The sequence below is a fragment of the Haliotis rufescens genome, unplaced genomic scaffold (genome assembly GCF_023055435.1).
Source record: "Haliotis rufescens isolate VD_foot unplaced genomic scaffold, xgHalRufe1.0.p SCAF_4, whole genome shotgun sequence".
Classification (NCBI taxonomy): domain Eukaryota; kingdom Metazoa; phylum Mollusca; class Gastropoda; order Lepetellida; family Haliotidae; genus Haliotis; species Haliotis rufescens.
The window spans coordinates 5915337-5933423 of NW_025964112.1; the positions used below are offsets into that span (position 1 = coordinate 5915337).

Here is an 18087-nt window from a genome sequence, read left to right on the forward strand (position 1 = left end):
TCAATGTGGGAGAAAAAATCCGGCCATTATGAAAGTCGTAGACGTATAAAAAATTTCGTAGTTGTGATAGTATTATTTGTAGAGGTATGATTATTTAAGATTTAACTTCAATATGTTATGTATAGGTGCATATAGGTAAAGACCATTGTGTTTACTGTGTGAAGCCGCGTAGCAACACCAGCTCCACCCGTTCTATCATTAGCCAATCAGGAAACAATTTTCGGCTAGTGAGTGACGCCTATTCTTTTGAATATTATGAAAACCTAAACACACACAAATCAGACACTGCAACCGCTTACCGCAATATTCCAGCTATATGGACCAGACAATCCAGTGATTAATATCATGAGCATCGATCCACACAATTGGGATACGATGACATGCATCAACCAAGTCAGCGAGCCTGACCTACCGATCCCTCTATTCGCCTCTTACGGCAAGCATGGGTTGCTGAAGACCTATTCTACCCAGAACCTTCACGGGTCAAGTAAGTAGGTAACTTACCAAATATCGCCGTCATCCTGTTGGATGTGGTGCAGATGCGTTGCATTGACGACTGCAGACTCGTCGAACACGCGTTCCCCAGCGTAGAACGTAATAAAATCATCAGTTTCAAAATTCTTCCCGGCAACAATTCCTTTACCTGTAATTTAAAGATGATCTGATACACCTTTAGAGGCCAAACCTGTAGTTTACAGTTTACGAGTAGAACTAAGTGTATTATGTGGCGGCAATTTCCTTAAACGGGACTATAACCAAATTTGAGCGCAGAACATATTAACTACACATGATATCATATAAAACGTTATGATACGGTTGATAAATACAGTGTAGAATTCATTAACATATTAATGAGTGAATGGCTTGTCTTGAACACCGCTTCTAACAGTGTTTCAGTCAATTCACAGAGTGTAACATAATGTCGGATTTACCACATTTGTGAAACCCATGAAGTGACATACCAAGGATCATCATTGGAACGAAGCAGCTTAAGAAGGTATGCACGGAATGCCGCGTAAAGAGAAGATGATTACCTTTAGGCTGACCAAAGTCGACAACAGCAAGATAATCCGGGGCACTGTCTGAACGTCGCACTGCTTCAACAACCTCCTGATCATAAATAAACACAAATACTTTGGCTAAAACATATTTAAGCGAAATATACTCAAAAGACAAGGTTAACGGGACGTGGATTTCTTCCCTTCCCAACCTTTACATATATAGTATGGGGAATGATCCAGGGAAATGTTTTCAAAACAGCTCGAAGTAATTAGCAACCAAGCAAATGTGGCTGGTATTGCATGTTTTGCATGAAATAACGAATATTCAATTGCAAAGGAGATTGTTTCAAGCGTTCTTGAAGCCAGATATCCATATCGTTGCCAAGCTCAGTAATCTCCGGATGTGCAGAAAAGGAGAAGTGGTTGTTTTGATGAGATTTCACCATGCCATGTCTGAGTGAAAATGGCAGATTGTGAGCCGATGCTTTATTTCAGTGCCATGATGGGCTCGTCTCATGTGCCGACATGTTCTGATCAGCATGTGCTTCTTTGATGTACCGACTATAGTCTGTCACACTGCAGTTCCAGGGTCTTTATGTGGCTTATTCTGTTTTACAAAGCATGTAAAGCATTTCCAAGCATACGTCTATGTAAAACATTTAGATGAAACCATTTCTTAAAGAAAATGAAAAAGGACTGTAAAAAGATGGTGCACCTTATTCACGCCCTTGAGACAAAGAACACTTTGGATATTCAATATTTACGAATCGAGGAGTTTAATCAAATCATCAGTTATATCACAAATAATTCTTGGCAATATTGGATTTTTTCCAATAGAAAGCTTTCATATCAGCAAGAACCTGCTTCTATGGCTAAATGGTATGGTCCTTAGAGACTGTGGGATGTTAACTGGTCGTCATCAGTGAGTGTAATCTACGGTCCCTTCGGCCGAAGCTGACAATTAATATTTTAGAAATAATACAAACTATTATGACTTTAAAAATGTATGCCAGGGCGTTTTGGGGTTAAACACTACATCACACCGATACCTGTTGGCCAAGTTAATGTGTGTCACTATACCGTCTTTCTCCACGGAAATTCCATCCCGTCGTTATAACTGTACAAGAGCTCCTCCCCTCGTGGTATAGCTCGAGAAGCAAAGAATGCTACCAGTTGTTGTCCATCCACAACTATTATTGTTTTAGCAGCATTTGACAATGCGGCCCTCCATTCGTCATTGATTAGTCGCCCATATGAGCCATCCTCCATAAAGGCGTCGGTCCTTCGAAGAAACGCACGACAATAAATGTTTAAATATAGGCCACAAAATTCTAGCCGGACACCATAAATCTGTTTGTGAATCACTATCAATTAGTGAGCGAGTCCTGATCTACCGGTAGCACCCGCCACAAACACATGCAAGTGTTTACCTGAACAAACACAAGAACGTCGTATCTAATTCAGCCACAATTGGGATACGATGACACGCATCAAGTAAGCGAAACTGACAACCCGATCCCCTAAGGCACCTCTTACGACAAGCATGGGTTGCTGAAGTCCAATTCTAACCCGGATCTTCACGGATCAGCAGGAGTGCAGACGGATCAAGACTAGAAAAGGATCCCGGACTGGTCAGCAGATCCCGGCACAGCTAAAGGACACAACCCTGTATATTGAATGGCGGCGCCTAATACACCCGGGCCGCCCGCAACCCCTGTCTTTTGGAGATTAGAGTGAATAGAGTGTCTGTCCGGAGAGCGGAAATATGTTGGTTCGATCCCCGGTCGCATCATACAAAAGAACGTTGAAAGATAGCACGTGCTGTTAACCTGCCGGGCCCCCGTTATTAATGGATAAAACATGTTAATGTTATTGTAGTAAATTAGTATTTAACGCGACGTTCAATCCTCACCTCACCTCAGGGATTCTGGGTCATCTGAAGGCATTTTACCTATTTCAACCTCAACTCCAACTCCAAAAGAAACTTAACCATACTTTTAAATCCCTCTAGTTTAAAAAAACACAAAAGATAGATGCATGAAGTAAATTGTATCGAAAAGATCAAAATCTCAACGAATTCAACAGTTAAAATGATAGTCATACATCATCCGATATTGGGATGACAGTTGCTCGAATTGAGGTGGGGTAGCATAAACAAGATTTCGACGTAATGGACACAGGGCACACACATCTAAAATCGCTGAAGTTTAATGACACGTCACAATAATAGCGTGACCACCCCCTGCTACAAGACACGCACATATTCTCAGGCGCGCAGAAAAGGTCAGTCGTCTGATGAGGTCACGTGGGATACGTCGCCATTCTTCTTGGAGGGCCTGGATCAGTTCTTGTCGGTTGGCTGGAGGATGTGGTCACTGTCGAACACGACGATCCATGACATCCCAGAGGTGTTCTATGGGGGACATGTCTGGGGAGCGTGCAGGCCACGGCAACACGTTGACGTTGTTGGCTGCAAAGAATTTCTGTACGATTCGGGCTGCATGGGTTGTCACGCTGATATAGGACACCACGTGGCATCTGTTGTAGAAATGGTAGGACAATCGTACGAAGATTGACATCCATGTAACGCTGACCTGTCAAACTTCCGTTTCATATGACCAGTGGTGTTCTCTCCTGACCACTTTTGAAGTGGTCAAGTTTCTTTTGGTCGTCAGCCTATGTCAATCGAGTTTATTAACGTTTGAGTATATACCATTCTACATATGCTCTGAATATCATTCATCACTCTTACCCATGACACTTATACACGTTTTCTCCATGTAAGGGCCATGAACGTTGCCTATAAATGACATGTCGTACAAATCGTACTGGAACTTACCAAGAGGTGTTACCATCTTTGATAATTCGAAAGCGGTAGGTTTTATCGTCATTACTTGGCTCTTCTAGGGAATGATGGCCATGGTAATATGTCAGGTAATCCCCCTCTTTAAAATCCCTGGCAGCAACCACGCCCCTTCCTGTAACATATAAAATATGTGTGCTCTTAATGCTCATGTCCCGGGGGCACGGGGGACCCATTCGTCTAAGGCGTCGCGATTCGCTGTGCAGAGTTGCGTCCCTTGGGCACGCCAGAAACCTATGGTTGTGGGTTCGAATCCCGGTTCGCCCCGATTATGTTTCTAGGTTTGTCAGCACCATATCCGTGGGTTTCACCGAAGTGGTAAACGTCTGAGACCTGCATCACTTCGGGCTTTCCTCCCACATTAAGCTGACACGCCGCGATATAACTTGAATACTGTTAAAAGCGGAGTCAAACACAACTCACTCACTTACTAATGCTCATGTCCCAACAGATCCTATTCAACATTATCGTCATAGTATGATACATGTCGACAAAACATGAAGCCAAACCTAGGAGGTTCTTAGCAAAAGAGGCTTAACGTTAATGTCAAAGCGTTTTCAGATTTGAGAGTGGTATTGTGTATTTGATGCCCGGAATTCTGGATGACATCATACGCTTCTCTAACAACTACATCGTTGTTGCTACTGATAAACATTAATCAAACTTGATATGTTGTGGATTGAAAACAAGATACTAATTAAGAAAAGTATTCATATGCAGTGGATATTTCCTGGGACATCCAATTCAACCAATCAGGGCACTCATATTCATTTTACAATTTCTAAAATGGACATTAATACTCTACAATGACATGAAGGCGTTTGGAAGATATCGTCAATCGATAACAGTATCTTTTAACTGTTCAAAATGCTGTGTTTTTCTTCTGCATAATTTTTGAAGCACGCAATACTGAACTTAAGATATTCTGTATAATTTGTGAATATTGCATAACTTAAAATAATCATTAAGTAAGTTCTTCTTATAAAATAACGGGGGCATGGGTAGCCAAGTTGTCTAAGGCGCTGCCATTCGGTGTGCAGAGTTGTGTCCCTTTGGCACACAGAAACATAGGATCGGTGGTTCAAATCCCGGTTTGCCAGATTATGTTTCTGGGTTTGTCATCACCATATCTGTGCTCGTGGAATTCACCAAAGAGGTAAACGTCTTAGACCTGCATAACTTCGGGGTCTCCTCCCACGTTAAACTGACAAGCCGTGATATAACTGTTATGCTTGTCAATGCAGCGTTAAAACCAACTCACTTACTTCTAAAATGAGATGCATTTATTTGATAATTAGCGTTGTACCTTTCGGGTGACCAAAGTCAACGACCAGGAGAGAGGAGGGCGCCGCATCTGCGCTCCGGATGGCATCTTCAGCTTCCTCCCATGGCGTCTGTTTGGGAAATTAGAAAATATACCACAGCTAGAACTGTCAGCAAAAATCATAATCGCCGGACTAGTGAGTGAGTGAGTATGGTTTTACGCCGCTTTTAGCAATATTCCAGCAATATCACGGCGGGGGCTTCACACATTGTACCCATGTCGGGAATCGAACCCGGGTCTTCGGCGTGACGAGCGAACGCTTTTAACCACTAGGCTACCCGACCGCCCCTTAATCGCCGGACTAAACACCGTAGGCGAGTTTAGAATCCGCAATACCAGTGCCAAAGTACATTAAGACACATAGTTATAAAGAATAATGCTGTAAATGAAGGTACCAGTAAGTATTTGTTTGTTTGTTTGTTGTCAATAATCGAGTCTGGACCTGTCTGGGCCAGACAATCCAGTGATTGATATCACGAGGATCGTAATTGTGTTTGCAAATAAAATAGTACCGACGCTCAATATCCTTTTCGAAGAATTTCTTCAACTTATGGTAGGTAATTCAAGCGCCGTGTTGTTAGTACGCAGGACAGCTATAAGAAAATTTGGAAAGTCAGATTAGCGCCGAGCTTTGAATATCGGACCAACAGTCTGTCACTCGCACTGCCGGGGTCCTGCCTGTGCAATCAAAATGGTTCGGTATACTTGATCTATCAGCTGAGTTTATATCATGTCCGTGCCATTTTGGATGAGGGAGTGTATGCCAAAGACGTTCATGTTAACTGTACCACCCTATACTGAAGAGGTGAAAATCAACAAACTCTTGCATGTCAGTGACAGCTTCGAATGATCGAAGGGCAAGGTCACCACCGGAATAAGAAAAGACAACCGTGATCTACTCACAGCGCTTTACTCTAGAGATAGGAATGTTATTGTTCACCTTTAAGATATTTTGGGCCACATAATCAGAAGTCAGGCACACTTCTAAGGAGTTTTCGAATGGTTTGTATCTGAAATGTTCACTTTGAGTGGTCTGGTCGTGCAGTCGTGAACAAAAAACTCCCGAAACAGTGCCACAAAATACCTTTCAGAGGGGACACTGACGGCACAGCCGGATCATCCCAAGTAAGTCCAGATATCTGTCCAGATAGTTTAAACTGGCTCAATTTCACCACGCTTATCCTTTTACGTTAAATCAAATTGAAAGTTGCGAAAGTGGTCGGGTGCTAACGTTCATTGGGACCCCAGATCTATTGATCGGTAGTCGTACATTGAAAATGGATATAGCTCGATCATATAATGTCTGTAGAGGCTCTATGCATAACTTATATAAATTAGAACGCAAACCGAATTTCATGCGTGTGACTATCTTGTTTTTTTTTTTAATGAATAAATAAAGAAGTCCCGGTGTGGCAGAGGTCACGGTTATCCAATCAAAACGAATAAAACAAGGTCAACCTTGTACGACACACGTGTGACGTACTGATTTAGTATCTTCACCACGTGGGTAATAACAATAATATAAGCCGTTTAATCTAGAACAGAGTTCTTTCAACACCAGTCAACCAGAAGCTGTTACTGCTGTGACATCGAATTCCCAGAGACTCTGGGGCCTTGGTTATAGATGAAGCCTACATTTATCAAGGAAAATATCAGCTTGACAAACATCTTTGCTACTACACTTCATACACCATTTTAAATGTCCGATCCTTCTGTTTATAGATATGAAGGTTATTTTAATCACATTATTTAAATAATTCATTTAGAACTAATTAGTTTCGTTAGGAAGCTGAAAACATCAAACAGCAACCTCGCCAGGAGTAGTTGTAACATACGATTTTATTGGAGAGAGATTGGTTTCTAACGACGCTCTTTTTTGCCGTAATCTGCTATAAGGATTGTTATTGTTCAAATTCAAGGCGTGACCTTAGGCAGCCAATCAAATTACGGCAATGGATATCGTCCTCGCGATTAATAAATTCAGATTCAAACGAACGGTTTTGGTTAGTCTGAACGTTTTAAGCAGAAACACGCGACCTATATTTACAATATGAAATTCGTGGACGTATCGTGCTATGTTACGCCCTGTGACAAAGAATTTTCATGCACATATTTTGCCATAAAACAAAAAATCGAGGCGACAAAAGCCGAGATGTCCTTTGACTTACATTACGTGAACCACGAAAAGACCGAAATGGCAACTTAATTGTAAGTTTGATAACTTTTAAAAATATTTGTTTTTAGGTATTACCTTTATTTGTTTATCAAAAAGGGTGAATGAGTATGGTTTTATGCAGCTTTTAGCAATATTCCAGCAATATCACGGCGGTGTTTATTAAAGATTCGCTTGAAACGCCATCATTTTGTTCTTGCTACGTCGTAGCCGGGTTTACCTGACCTGCAATGCAAGCCTAATGAAACGAGCGGGAAAACTTCTGTGCATTTTTTCCTCCTATCAATGTCAGGAACAACAATAAAGAGTATTTTGACTCCCGTGTTTAAATATATGTCGACTACAGTGGGACCTTATGCAGAAAATAGTTTTTAGGATGCAATACGCTATTAGCTTATCGGCGACATAAAAATAGGAATCAATCACTGGTTTTCCTATGAAGACTCGATTATTTACATCCGCCGTCATGTCGGAATACTTCTGACTGTGGCGTTAAACAACATTTACTCCCTCTCTCGCAACCCAGCACAGTGATGCTCGTTTACCTTGATACGCCATGGGAGTTCAGAGCTAGCGTTGTAGCTGTACATGATCTCTTCCCCTCGTTCTATTGGACGATTAGCTAAGAAGATGACATGTGTTTCTTCATCAATGGTAACTGTTTCTGTTCTTGCATTAGGCTGCCTCCAGTCATCATTTATTAGTCGCCCATAGGAACCGTCTTCCTTGGTGGCATCGATCCTTTGATCATATGTTTGAGATACACAATTATTAACAACTCTTTAATCATAAGTTTCAGATACACGTTAACAATTTATATTTCAAATAGACCTTAAACAAGAATACTTGAATATTTGTTATATTTGAGTTGTGCCACGTGAGTTTGAGATTGTACTGATTTTAGACAATATTATTAGCCTTGTCACTGTTTGACTTATTTCCCGATATTCTCGGGTTGTATTCAAATGGAAGTCAGAAAGTCCAAATGTTTCCGGGTCATGAATTCACGTAACGATGTTCATGTTGATTATCACAGAGAAATACACTACGTCCCCGCCGTAGCATAACCAGTCTGGATTATCCCTCGAAACAGATGCTATTTTGAGTAAAAGGCAAACTAGCGGTAGCAAATATATGGATGCTTCACTGAAAATCTGTGATGACAACAGGTGTTCGCCAAAAGGGTAAGCATGTCCTGCCCTACCGGTAGCAACAACAACTCGCTCGCTCACTCACTCACTCACTCACTCACTCACTCACTCACTCACTCACTCACTCACTCACTCACTCACTCACTCACTCGCACGCACGCACGCACGCAGGCACACACACGCACACAAAACTTTACAAAAATTGAGGATGCCACCACGAAAAGGAAATTCAGTTCAAGCATGCTGCATGTATTGAATTTGGTAGGTTCAAGTTCATAGTACGTTAGTCCATGTCACACAATTTCAGTCCGGAACTGCATTGGGATAAGCTAGATCGAAATTCGGGACCGTAACTTTGGACCGGTTTGGACAGAATCCTCTTGACCTAGTATTTAGGTATGGATAGTTACGTGATATCACGGCGAGCCAACTTAATGTCGGTGAAGAATCAGATTCAGTTCAGTTTAGAATTGGTCTTTAGCAACCCATACTTGTCCCCGTCAAGAATCGGGTTAGAATTAGTCTTCAGCATCTCATGCTTGTCCCCGTCAAGAATCAGGTTAGAATTGGTATTTAGTAACCCATGCTTGTCCCCATCAAAAATTGGGTTAGAATTGGTCTTCAGGTACCCATGCTTGTCCCCGTCAAGAATTGGGTGAGAATTGGTCTTCAGCAACCCATGATTGTCCCATGAGACGCTTCTCGTAAGAGGTGACCACCGTGAGTCGGTCTCGCTTATTTGGTTGATGCATGTCATAGTATCCCAATTGCGTAAATCGATGCTCATGATGCCAATCGGCCGAGATTGCCGTCATATTACTTTTCAGGGGATGAGACAAACATGACAAGCAAGGTTCATTGTGACATTTCAAAGATGTATGGACTATGATTGCTCGAGAAACTCGAAGCTAAGAATTACACGTTTCTGATCTTCCAAGGTAAACCCTGATCTAAACTAGGTACTATATAGCCTATGTAATATAACTTTATATGCATGCCACCTTACCAGATATGTTTGTCATTTGCGTCTATCTTTAGTGAATATGTAGCGTTCCGTGGGTCTTCCGTCACACAATTCCCATGGAAAAAGGTTATGAAGCCATCTTGCTCAATGTCCACATCAGTGACAACCCCTCTCCCTGTTGAGATACGACAGATTAAAGGTGAGTGAGTGAGTGTATATTTATAATGCAATATTTCATATACAATTTAATGCAATATTCCATGTGTCAGGGCGGCGGGTTAATTGTAACCAGCGGCATGGCCCAAATTAAACCATACTGTTTTGTTAGCCTCAAAATGTTTTCAAAGTAAGATGTCAGGGCCATTGAGAACATTGAAGATTTCTCTGTATATGAAGAAATTGAATCCCACAAACCTTTTGGAAAACCAAAGTCAACCACACGTAGATGTTCGGGAGAAATATCTAATTCGCGGATAGCTTCTTCTGCATCCTAAAAAAACAAACTTATACATTAGGATGCATTGAAACGTGGAATTGTGTGTTCCGCCGAAACAAAACATAATGAATTGATACATGCTTTCCAATAAATCAGTGAGCGAGTGAATTAAATTTTTACGTCATATCTGCAACATTCCAGCCATATCGTGACGAGACAAAAGTATACATTAACAACCATTAAATTCAGAGTGTATGAAATCCTGTCATCGAAGGACAGTACAATAACTAGAGTATCACAGATTGTATATAAAACTAGTTTTAGAGCATGTAAAAGAATATAGTAATTAACAGCAGAATAAACAAAGGGCTATAGATCGCCAGCAACCAAAGATATTGTATATAACCAATTAAGGATTCGGAATATTTATAATTGCCCACTCAGCATATAGATAGGAAGCTGTATCTCTGAACACCAACTATGGTAAACATTTACTTTTACTGCACCTTTTTTCGCCAAGGAAAACCAATATTATTGTTGTATGAAAAAGTTATTTCTTCCCCACGTTGTATTGGACGAGATGCGTAGAAAGCTATATAATGTTGTCTATCAACGTCAGCTACTTCCGGTCTGGCATTTGGATGTTTCCACTCATCGTTTAGCAACCTTCCATAGGATCCATCAACCTCGGAAGCATCGATCCTACAACGATTGAAACATGGTCACTGCGGCCATTATTTCAGAAGTTAGGACGACGGACCAATATTCATAAAAAAGTTGAGAGGAAATTATCCACTTCTAGAACAGGAAAATGTTTTACCTCGTCACAAGCTATGATATGTCTGTCATAACGTATTTCGCCAGAAAAAAATCAATCGTAGATGAATCTGGTCTGTATCTTGCCGAAATAAACTCAATCGAGCAAGATGGACCTATCCCGCTGTTACAGAGATCGAAAATCAATAGTTGAGCTTAATGGTATTGTTTTCCTCCACCGACTTGTGTACAACAAAATCCAGGTTCCAACAACTACAAATATAATAGCCTAAGATAGAAAGGTTGATACCCTGTTACTCAGTGTGTTCCTACATGTTTACAGTCGGAATTGTGTATTTGCAACAGGCGTTGCCCCTATAACTGTAAACCTCCCACATACATTGTCTATTTAACAGTATATTTCACACAGCTTTTGTCCCTTTACATGTATCATATCCACAGGCAGTGTCCCTTTTACAGTAACGTTTCATACAGATATTGCCTTTTTAAATGCTTTTTTCTGCATGCATTGTTCATTTACAGCATATTTGACACAGGCATTGTCCCTATAAATATATATCTCCTAAATACCTGAAACAATATATATTTCCCACAGGTATTGTCCTTTCAAATTAATATTTCCCATATACATAACACCTTTGACATTATATTTCCCACATGCAGTATCTACTTAGCCGTGCATTTCCAGTATACTTTGCCCCGTTAACAGTATAGTTCCTACAGACATTGAACCGTAAACAGTTCAATACCTACAGACACTGACCCGTTATCAGTATAATTCCTACAGACATTACCTCGTTAACAGTATAATTCCTACAGACATTGCCCCGTTAAAGTATAATTCCAACAGACACTGACCCGTTGTCAGTATAATTCCTACAGACATTACCTCGTTAACAGTATAATTCCTACAGACATTGCCCCGTTAAAAGTGTAATTCCAACAGACACTGACCCGTTATCAGTATAATTCCTACAGACATTACCTCGTTAACAGTATAATTCCTACAGACATTGCCCCGTTAAAAGTGTAATTCCAACAGACACTGACCCGTTATCAGTATAATTCCTACAGACATTACCTCGTTAACAGTAGAATTCCCGCTTGCATTGTCCCCTCAACAGTTTTTTTCCCACAGGCATTGTTCACTCAAAAGTTTACTTCTCCCAGGCAGTATTCCTTTAATATTCTATTTCATTTAACAGCCGTGTGTCACCGGTGGGGCAGGATACGCTCACCTATTCTAGAACACCCAGTATCACTTCTTATTGTCCGATTCATAAATACATGCCAATGATATAATCGGAATAGTACAACGGACTCTACTTTCGGCAGATGGTTATGGAAATGGTTCTATACCTTGTATTCACATTAAGTCAGACGCCCAGTCCTTTTAACAGCATATATTTCACTGAGCACATGATGACAATCAGAATGATGCCACATTCCTTACGTATTTTACCGAAGGCATCGACCAGGTCAAGATGCCGTTATAAGAATCCATTCAACCCATAAAAATCAGTGCGTGTTATAATATATTGTTATATGGCAGCGTATTTTATTGTTAAACAATGACTGTAACTGTATTACATAATTTGTTTATTTTGAGATTCAATTTTGATCTCACATTTCATCTGACATTACATGGAGACCAGCTTTTGTGTGAAGATCACTTTTCACCCTGACTTCAGTCTCAGCCTATCGTGGAAGCTTGACCACTGCTAATTTGTTGCTAGGTAAATACATTATCACTGACTGCCACAACTTCAATCTCATCTTAATGTATTGTTTGATAGGCATTGATTAGAAGCAGACGGATGACAAAATGGACACAGTTTCTCATATGAATATGTTTTTATTCTTTTGTGTACTGTCATTGTACTTGCTCTGCAGTAATCTGTATTGATTTGTAAACCTAGTAAATATTGTAATACAATTGTTGATAATATACCATTTGTTGGTTGTTTAAAATTGTTGGTTTCTCTCTGAATTGCTACTTTCACGTACAGATTTCTGGATAAACCTTTTGTTTATACAATTACACAATTCTTAAATCAGTCCTAAAACAATTTGAACGTGGTCTTTAAAGTCACTTTGTCATATCCGATGTTGATTCGGTTTAGTTTTCCTTCGCTTTCTATAACCACAGTTCCCCTATATCACCATCAACAGCTCCACTCTATCACCATCTACAGATCCGCTATATCACAATCTACAGTTCCACAGTCTAACCATCTACAGTTCCACTATATGACCATCTACAGATCCACAATCTCACCATCTACAGATCCACTCTATCACCATCTACAGATCCACTATATGACCATCTACAGCTCCACTATATGACCATCTACAGCTCCACTGTATCACCATCTACAGTTCCACTATATGACCATCTACAGCTCCACTATATGACCATCTACAGTTGCACTATATCACCATCTACAGTTCCACTACATCACCATCTACAGCTCCACTATATCACCATCTACAGCTCCACTATATCACCATCTACAGTTCCACTATCTCACCATCTACAGTTCCACAATCTCACCATCTACAGTTCCACTCTATCACCATCTACAGTTCCACTATCTCACCATCTACAGCTCCACAATCTCACCATCTACAGTTCCACTCTATCGCCATCTACAGCTCCACTATATCACCATCTACAGATCCACTCTATCACCATCTATAATTCCACAATCTCACCATCTACCGCTCAACAATCTCACCATCTACAGATCCACTATCTTACCATCTTCAGTTCCACTATGTCACCATTGGTTTACGGGATCTTGACAAAATGCTTTATCATATGTCCATGTCAGGATGATGATATCTGATTGGTTCGCGTGATCTCGATTGCTGAGCGGGAGAATAAATCCCTTCTACCCCGGAAGAAGACAGGCTGCACGTGGATAAATCCCTGATAATATATCCCTCAGTCAAAGAACGGCACGTGACATAGCACAATTTAACCTCAGCTCAATCGATCAGCTGTTTTCTATCAATTTTGAATTTATTTAAATCTTTTACAATGGCAGAATAGAACATTGATTGTCAGATTGTTATTTGTCGTTTCCCAAAATAGAAACAATATGCTAACCCAGAACTCTGTACATAAAATAATTAGTGTAAAGCCAACAAACAAACAACAAATGCCTTACAATCAATAGTTGTATTACAATAGTAACTAGGTTTACAATCAATACAAATTACTGCCGGCAATTACAATGGCACTACACAATGGAGTGGTGGTACTATATTCAATGGCAGTATAAAATGTGAGAGCAGTGGAAATGATAATGACGAGAATAATATTCACCTCGCTGCAACAACGGTCAAGCTTCTGAGATAGGCCTAGGCTAGAAATCCAGGGTGAAATGTGATCTTCACGCCACAGCTGGTCTTGATGTAATGTGAGATCAGATAGAGAAGCTTCCGCTCCACTTATATAGTCTAACACTCTTAGAACTAGCACTTTCCACACATTGCTAGACCAGTCCAGTGTCACTTGAACATCACAGAATATGTCACATGTTTCTATAATGCTTGACATACACCCATGCCATTCCGGAAGTTTGCAGATAAATCAGTCATCTAAATATAATAACTTCCTCACCACTGCTTACATTAATTAGTACTACATTCCTGACAAATAATCATTTGTCCAAATACATTGCAATGCACTTCGACTGAATCTCAACAGAAACAATGTAATATAGTTGCAGTCATTGTTTAACAATAACTTACACTGCCATATAACACGATAAATTCTTGTTGCAGTATCACTTGTGGTATATGTGGTCTTATGCGTTGCGGGGACGAATGGTATAAAAACTAACGTGGGACGCATAAAACCACATGTACCCCGAGTGATACTGCTACAACCTCATTACAGTTACAACTGACCACTCATTGGGTGTATGTTTGAAGGGATACGGGCCGCCATGTGGAATGTCTTCTGAAATCGGTTTCCCATCATAGAATGTGATGAACTCTCCTTCCTTGAAGTCCTTGTCGGCAATTATTCCTCTCCCTGAAATGCCAGTTTAATATCTCTGTTCATATTGAAAGGAGAAGAAGTCAAACAAGTCTTCTAATATAAAGAGTGGGCGAGTGAATTTTGTTTTACACCTGAAACAACAGTAATTACATCGATATCACGGCAACCTACATGTACCTCTGTCTGGTTCAGACAAACCAGTGGTTGATAGCATGAACAACGATCAACACATCGGTTGTGTAGCATGTTAGTCAAGCAACAAGTGTGATGTACAACTCCTTCTTCATCCCTAACGGGTTTCGTAGACAGAGATCTAGTATAACACAGGCGATAGTTGGATGCATGCATGTTAGTATGGTTAAACAATCAGTACCTTGTAATGTAAGCAGTCACCTACCCTTAGGAGGTCCAAAGTCAGCTAACAGTAGATACTCCGGAGCAATTACTAGGCATCTTATGGCTTCTGTCACTAATGTCTGTAAGATAAACAGGATATTTTCTCAATATACAATGTTTCCATTGACATATAATGACAAAACATGACTTATGACAATGTTTGCAATTATATTTTCCTTTTCTTATCTAAGGCACGTTTGTATTATATGTAGCAGTAGTAGTACCCGCAGTAGTAGTAGTAGTAGTAGTAGTAGTAGTAGAAGTAGTAGTAGTAATAGTAGAAGTAGAAGCAGTAGAAGTTGTAGTAATAGTAGCAGTAGAAGCAGCAGTAGTAGTAGTAGTAGTAGTAGTAGCAGTAGTAGTAGTAGAAGAAGCAGCAGCTGTACTAGGAACGTAGTAGTAGTTTAGCATTACCAGTAGTAGTAGTAGTAGTAGTAGTAGTAGTAGTAGCGGTAGTAGAAATGTTAACAGTAGGAATACTAGTAGTACATTAGCAGGGCACAGCGAGGGAGGTAACAGGAAAAGGGAGGTAACAGGAGGAGGGAGGAAGAAGAGAAGCCAAAAGGAGACCTCTCTTGGGGTTTATTTGTTCTCTACTTTAAAAATGTATATTTTAAACTGGAGCGTTATCTGATATCGAACATTATGTCTTCGGGAAAATGATAAAATTTCAACCGGGGAATAATAAAACACATAACTCGATAACACATAATACCAAAAATAGAACTCTTCAGAAAAAAATACAGCTTTATCTGATTTAGTTGTGGGAAAATGTCTCGATGTTACAGTTAATATTTGTCGTTATCCTCTGTACCTGTTTCCGCCACGGGAGTGACATGTCCTCTCCATAGTTGTACGTGATCTCCTCACCACGCTGAATGTCCTTGGTCGCAAAGAAAGCAACGCGAGGCTGTCCGTCCACCCTAAGGACCTCATACGCGGCAGTGGGGCTTCTCCAGTCGTCGTTGATCAGGCGCCCGTAGGACCCGTCTTCATCACTGGCATCAATCCTGGAAACATTATTTCACGCATACATAAAGCAACGCGCCATTCTTCACGTACAGCAGTTTAAGTTTGCCGTTTCATTTAATTTCTCATTGTCATATCGGAATGAGAAAATGTGTCATTTCAAATATACTCTATCAGTATGGATATATTAAAATCCTTGCTATATTGAACATGTGAACCTATGATATGGAAGTGCTTAGATACACGAGTTTACAGTCAAGGGCTCACTGTGGTGGGTTTTCTACGATGGTGACACTTTCCGGTTCCGTTTTATGCAAGAGTATACCGGAACCGGAAGTGCCGCCATCATGGAAATGTAGTGACTTGATCACGAGAGGTGGCGGGATCGGATTTGGGGCGCATGCGCGGAGGAAAGTGGAAAAGAAAGGAGGCAGGCGAAGCGTTCGGGCGAGCTGGAAAACAGTAGGTAAACGTGGTAAAAATTAGATAGTGAGATGGCCTTAAAAACGGGCGATGAAATAGTGGGGTGTGGGTTCCTTTTTTGCTGACAGTTGCTCACAAGATCTAGGCTTGGGAAGATGGATCGTCCAATGTTGGAGGAGTCTTGAAGCCATTGGTGGTGACGTTGTTGTTGCTGCTGCTGCTGAGTAGCTGGCCGAGAGATGTCAACGCCATCCTGTCCTATCTTGTATTTCAAGTCGCTATATGTAAGTGCAATAATCTTTTAACGCGACTTCAAACCCCATTTCACCTCACCTCACCTCTTGTCTTTCATGAGGCCAACTTTCTGAGGGAGGATTGCATCTCAACCTAATTTTCGTCCACAATTGCGTCGTTAGAGCTGCTCTCTTGAAGAAGTCATAAATGGATGCGCGTGTTCTGATGTCAAAGATAAACGAGCGCGCCATGACATGCAATATGGGTATGATGACATCATGCTTCCGTGGCAATGTTCCGACTGCAAAGGCAGGTTATCAGTTCACGCCAACGGTTTCCTTAGTATAACGTCACATTTCAGATGATCACATTTGTCACATTAACGGAAGAGATGAGAACAGTCATGACGATGTCGATGTCCGTCAACACCAGACACTGTCACGCTAACCATAGGACACTCGAGATAACTAAGGTCATCTGTTTAGCACATGCGCAACGGAAGGTGGGCGAGCTGTGAGATGTTGCACACGTGTAGTTTCAATCTCATGGTGAGTGGCGGTTGAGATATGTAGTTGGTTCATGATGCCATCGACGCACGCGCCACCATGACGTCTTCGACACACGTTGTACTTACGATACTGATGACAGGTTTCCTGCTGAACGTAGCGATATCTCCACCTTGTGTCGACGCAAAATATCCACATCGTGTAGATGTACGCCAGCATTTCTCCATTCAGATTACAGACAGCAAATTTAGAGACACATGCTTCGTTCCAGGTCAGGAAAGGTATAAGGGCTCTACGTTCAGCAGGAAACATACTACCATTACAGCTGTGGAAAAACGAAGATCATTGCTGGATGAACTGTTTCTTTTGCTGCATCAGTCTTCCAGGCCAGCCTCCCTTGACAGTACCTGAAACCCTGGTGCATGATCTCCTACTTCTACTTGAAAGTTGAATATAAAACGTCTATGCAAGAGACCAACCAGTCTTGATTATCCGCTAAAAAAGATTACTTTTGGTGTAAAGGGGAAAATAGCTGTGAAGGTTATGTGTATGGACCAATGAAAATCAGTGATGACGCCAGGTGTTCGCGAAAAGGGTAAGCCCTGCCCTATCGGTATCACCCGCCAATGAAAATTCATCCTTCTTGTCGTACGGTCTTGTCGAGAAGTTTTGTCATTCAGAACCTTTATGCATGGATCTAAATATCAAACAGATGCCACTTTTTCACTGGCCTCTTGTATTTGTATTTCAGGTGGACAAATCAGTGGAAATATACGCGACCATAGTCACAAGAAATTTCTCTAACAGCAAGTCGATTGTAAAATTCCGGCTGTATCATGAGCATTTTTTTATGAATCA

The 18087-nt window shown here is 40.9% G+C and overlaps 1 protein-coding gene across 1 annotated transcript in view; it reads right to left on the bottom strand.

Annotated features, from left to right (window-relative positions):
* The window catches only part of LOC124143059, a 30091-nt gene that overhangs the window by 7353 nt on the left and 4651 nt on the right, over positions 1–18087 (bottom strand). Inside the window, exons 4-15 of the mRNA XM_046511855.2 lie at positions 15912–16107; positions 15099–15177; positions 14608–14734; positions 10419–10614; positions 9891–9966; positions 9519–9651; positions 7907–8102; positions 5171–5258; positions 3841–3979; positions 2082–2283; positions 1035–1110; positions 505–643 (exon numbers count right to left, since the gene is read on the bottom strand). Of these exons, the coding sequence (XP_046367811.2) occupies positions 505–643; positions 1035–1110; positions 2082–2283; positions 3841–3979; positions 5171–5258; positions 7907–8102; positions 9519–9651; positions 9891–9966; positions 10419–10614; positions 14608–14734; positions 15099–15177; positions 15912–16107 (1647 nt within the window). The remainder of the gene's footprint in view (positions 1–504; positions 644–1034; positions 1111–2081; positions 2284–3840; positions 3980–5170; positions 5259–7906; positions 8103–9518; positions 9652–9890; positions 9967–10418; positions 10615–14607; positions 14735–15098; positions 15178–15911; positions 16108–18087) is intronic.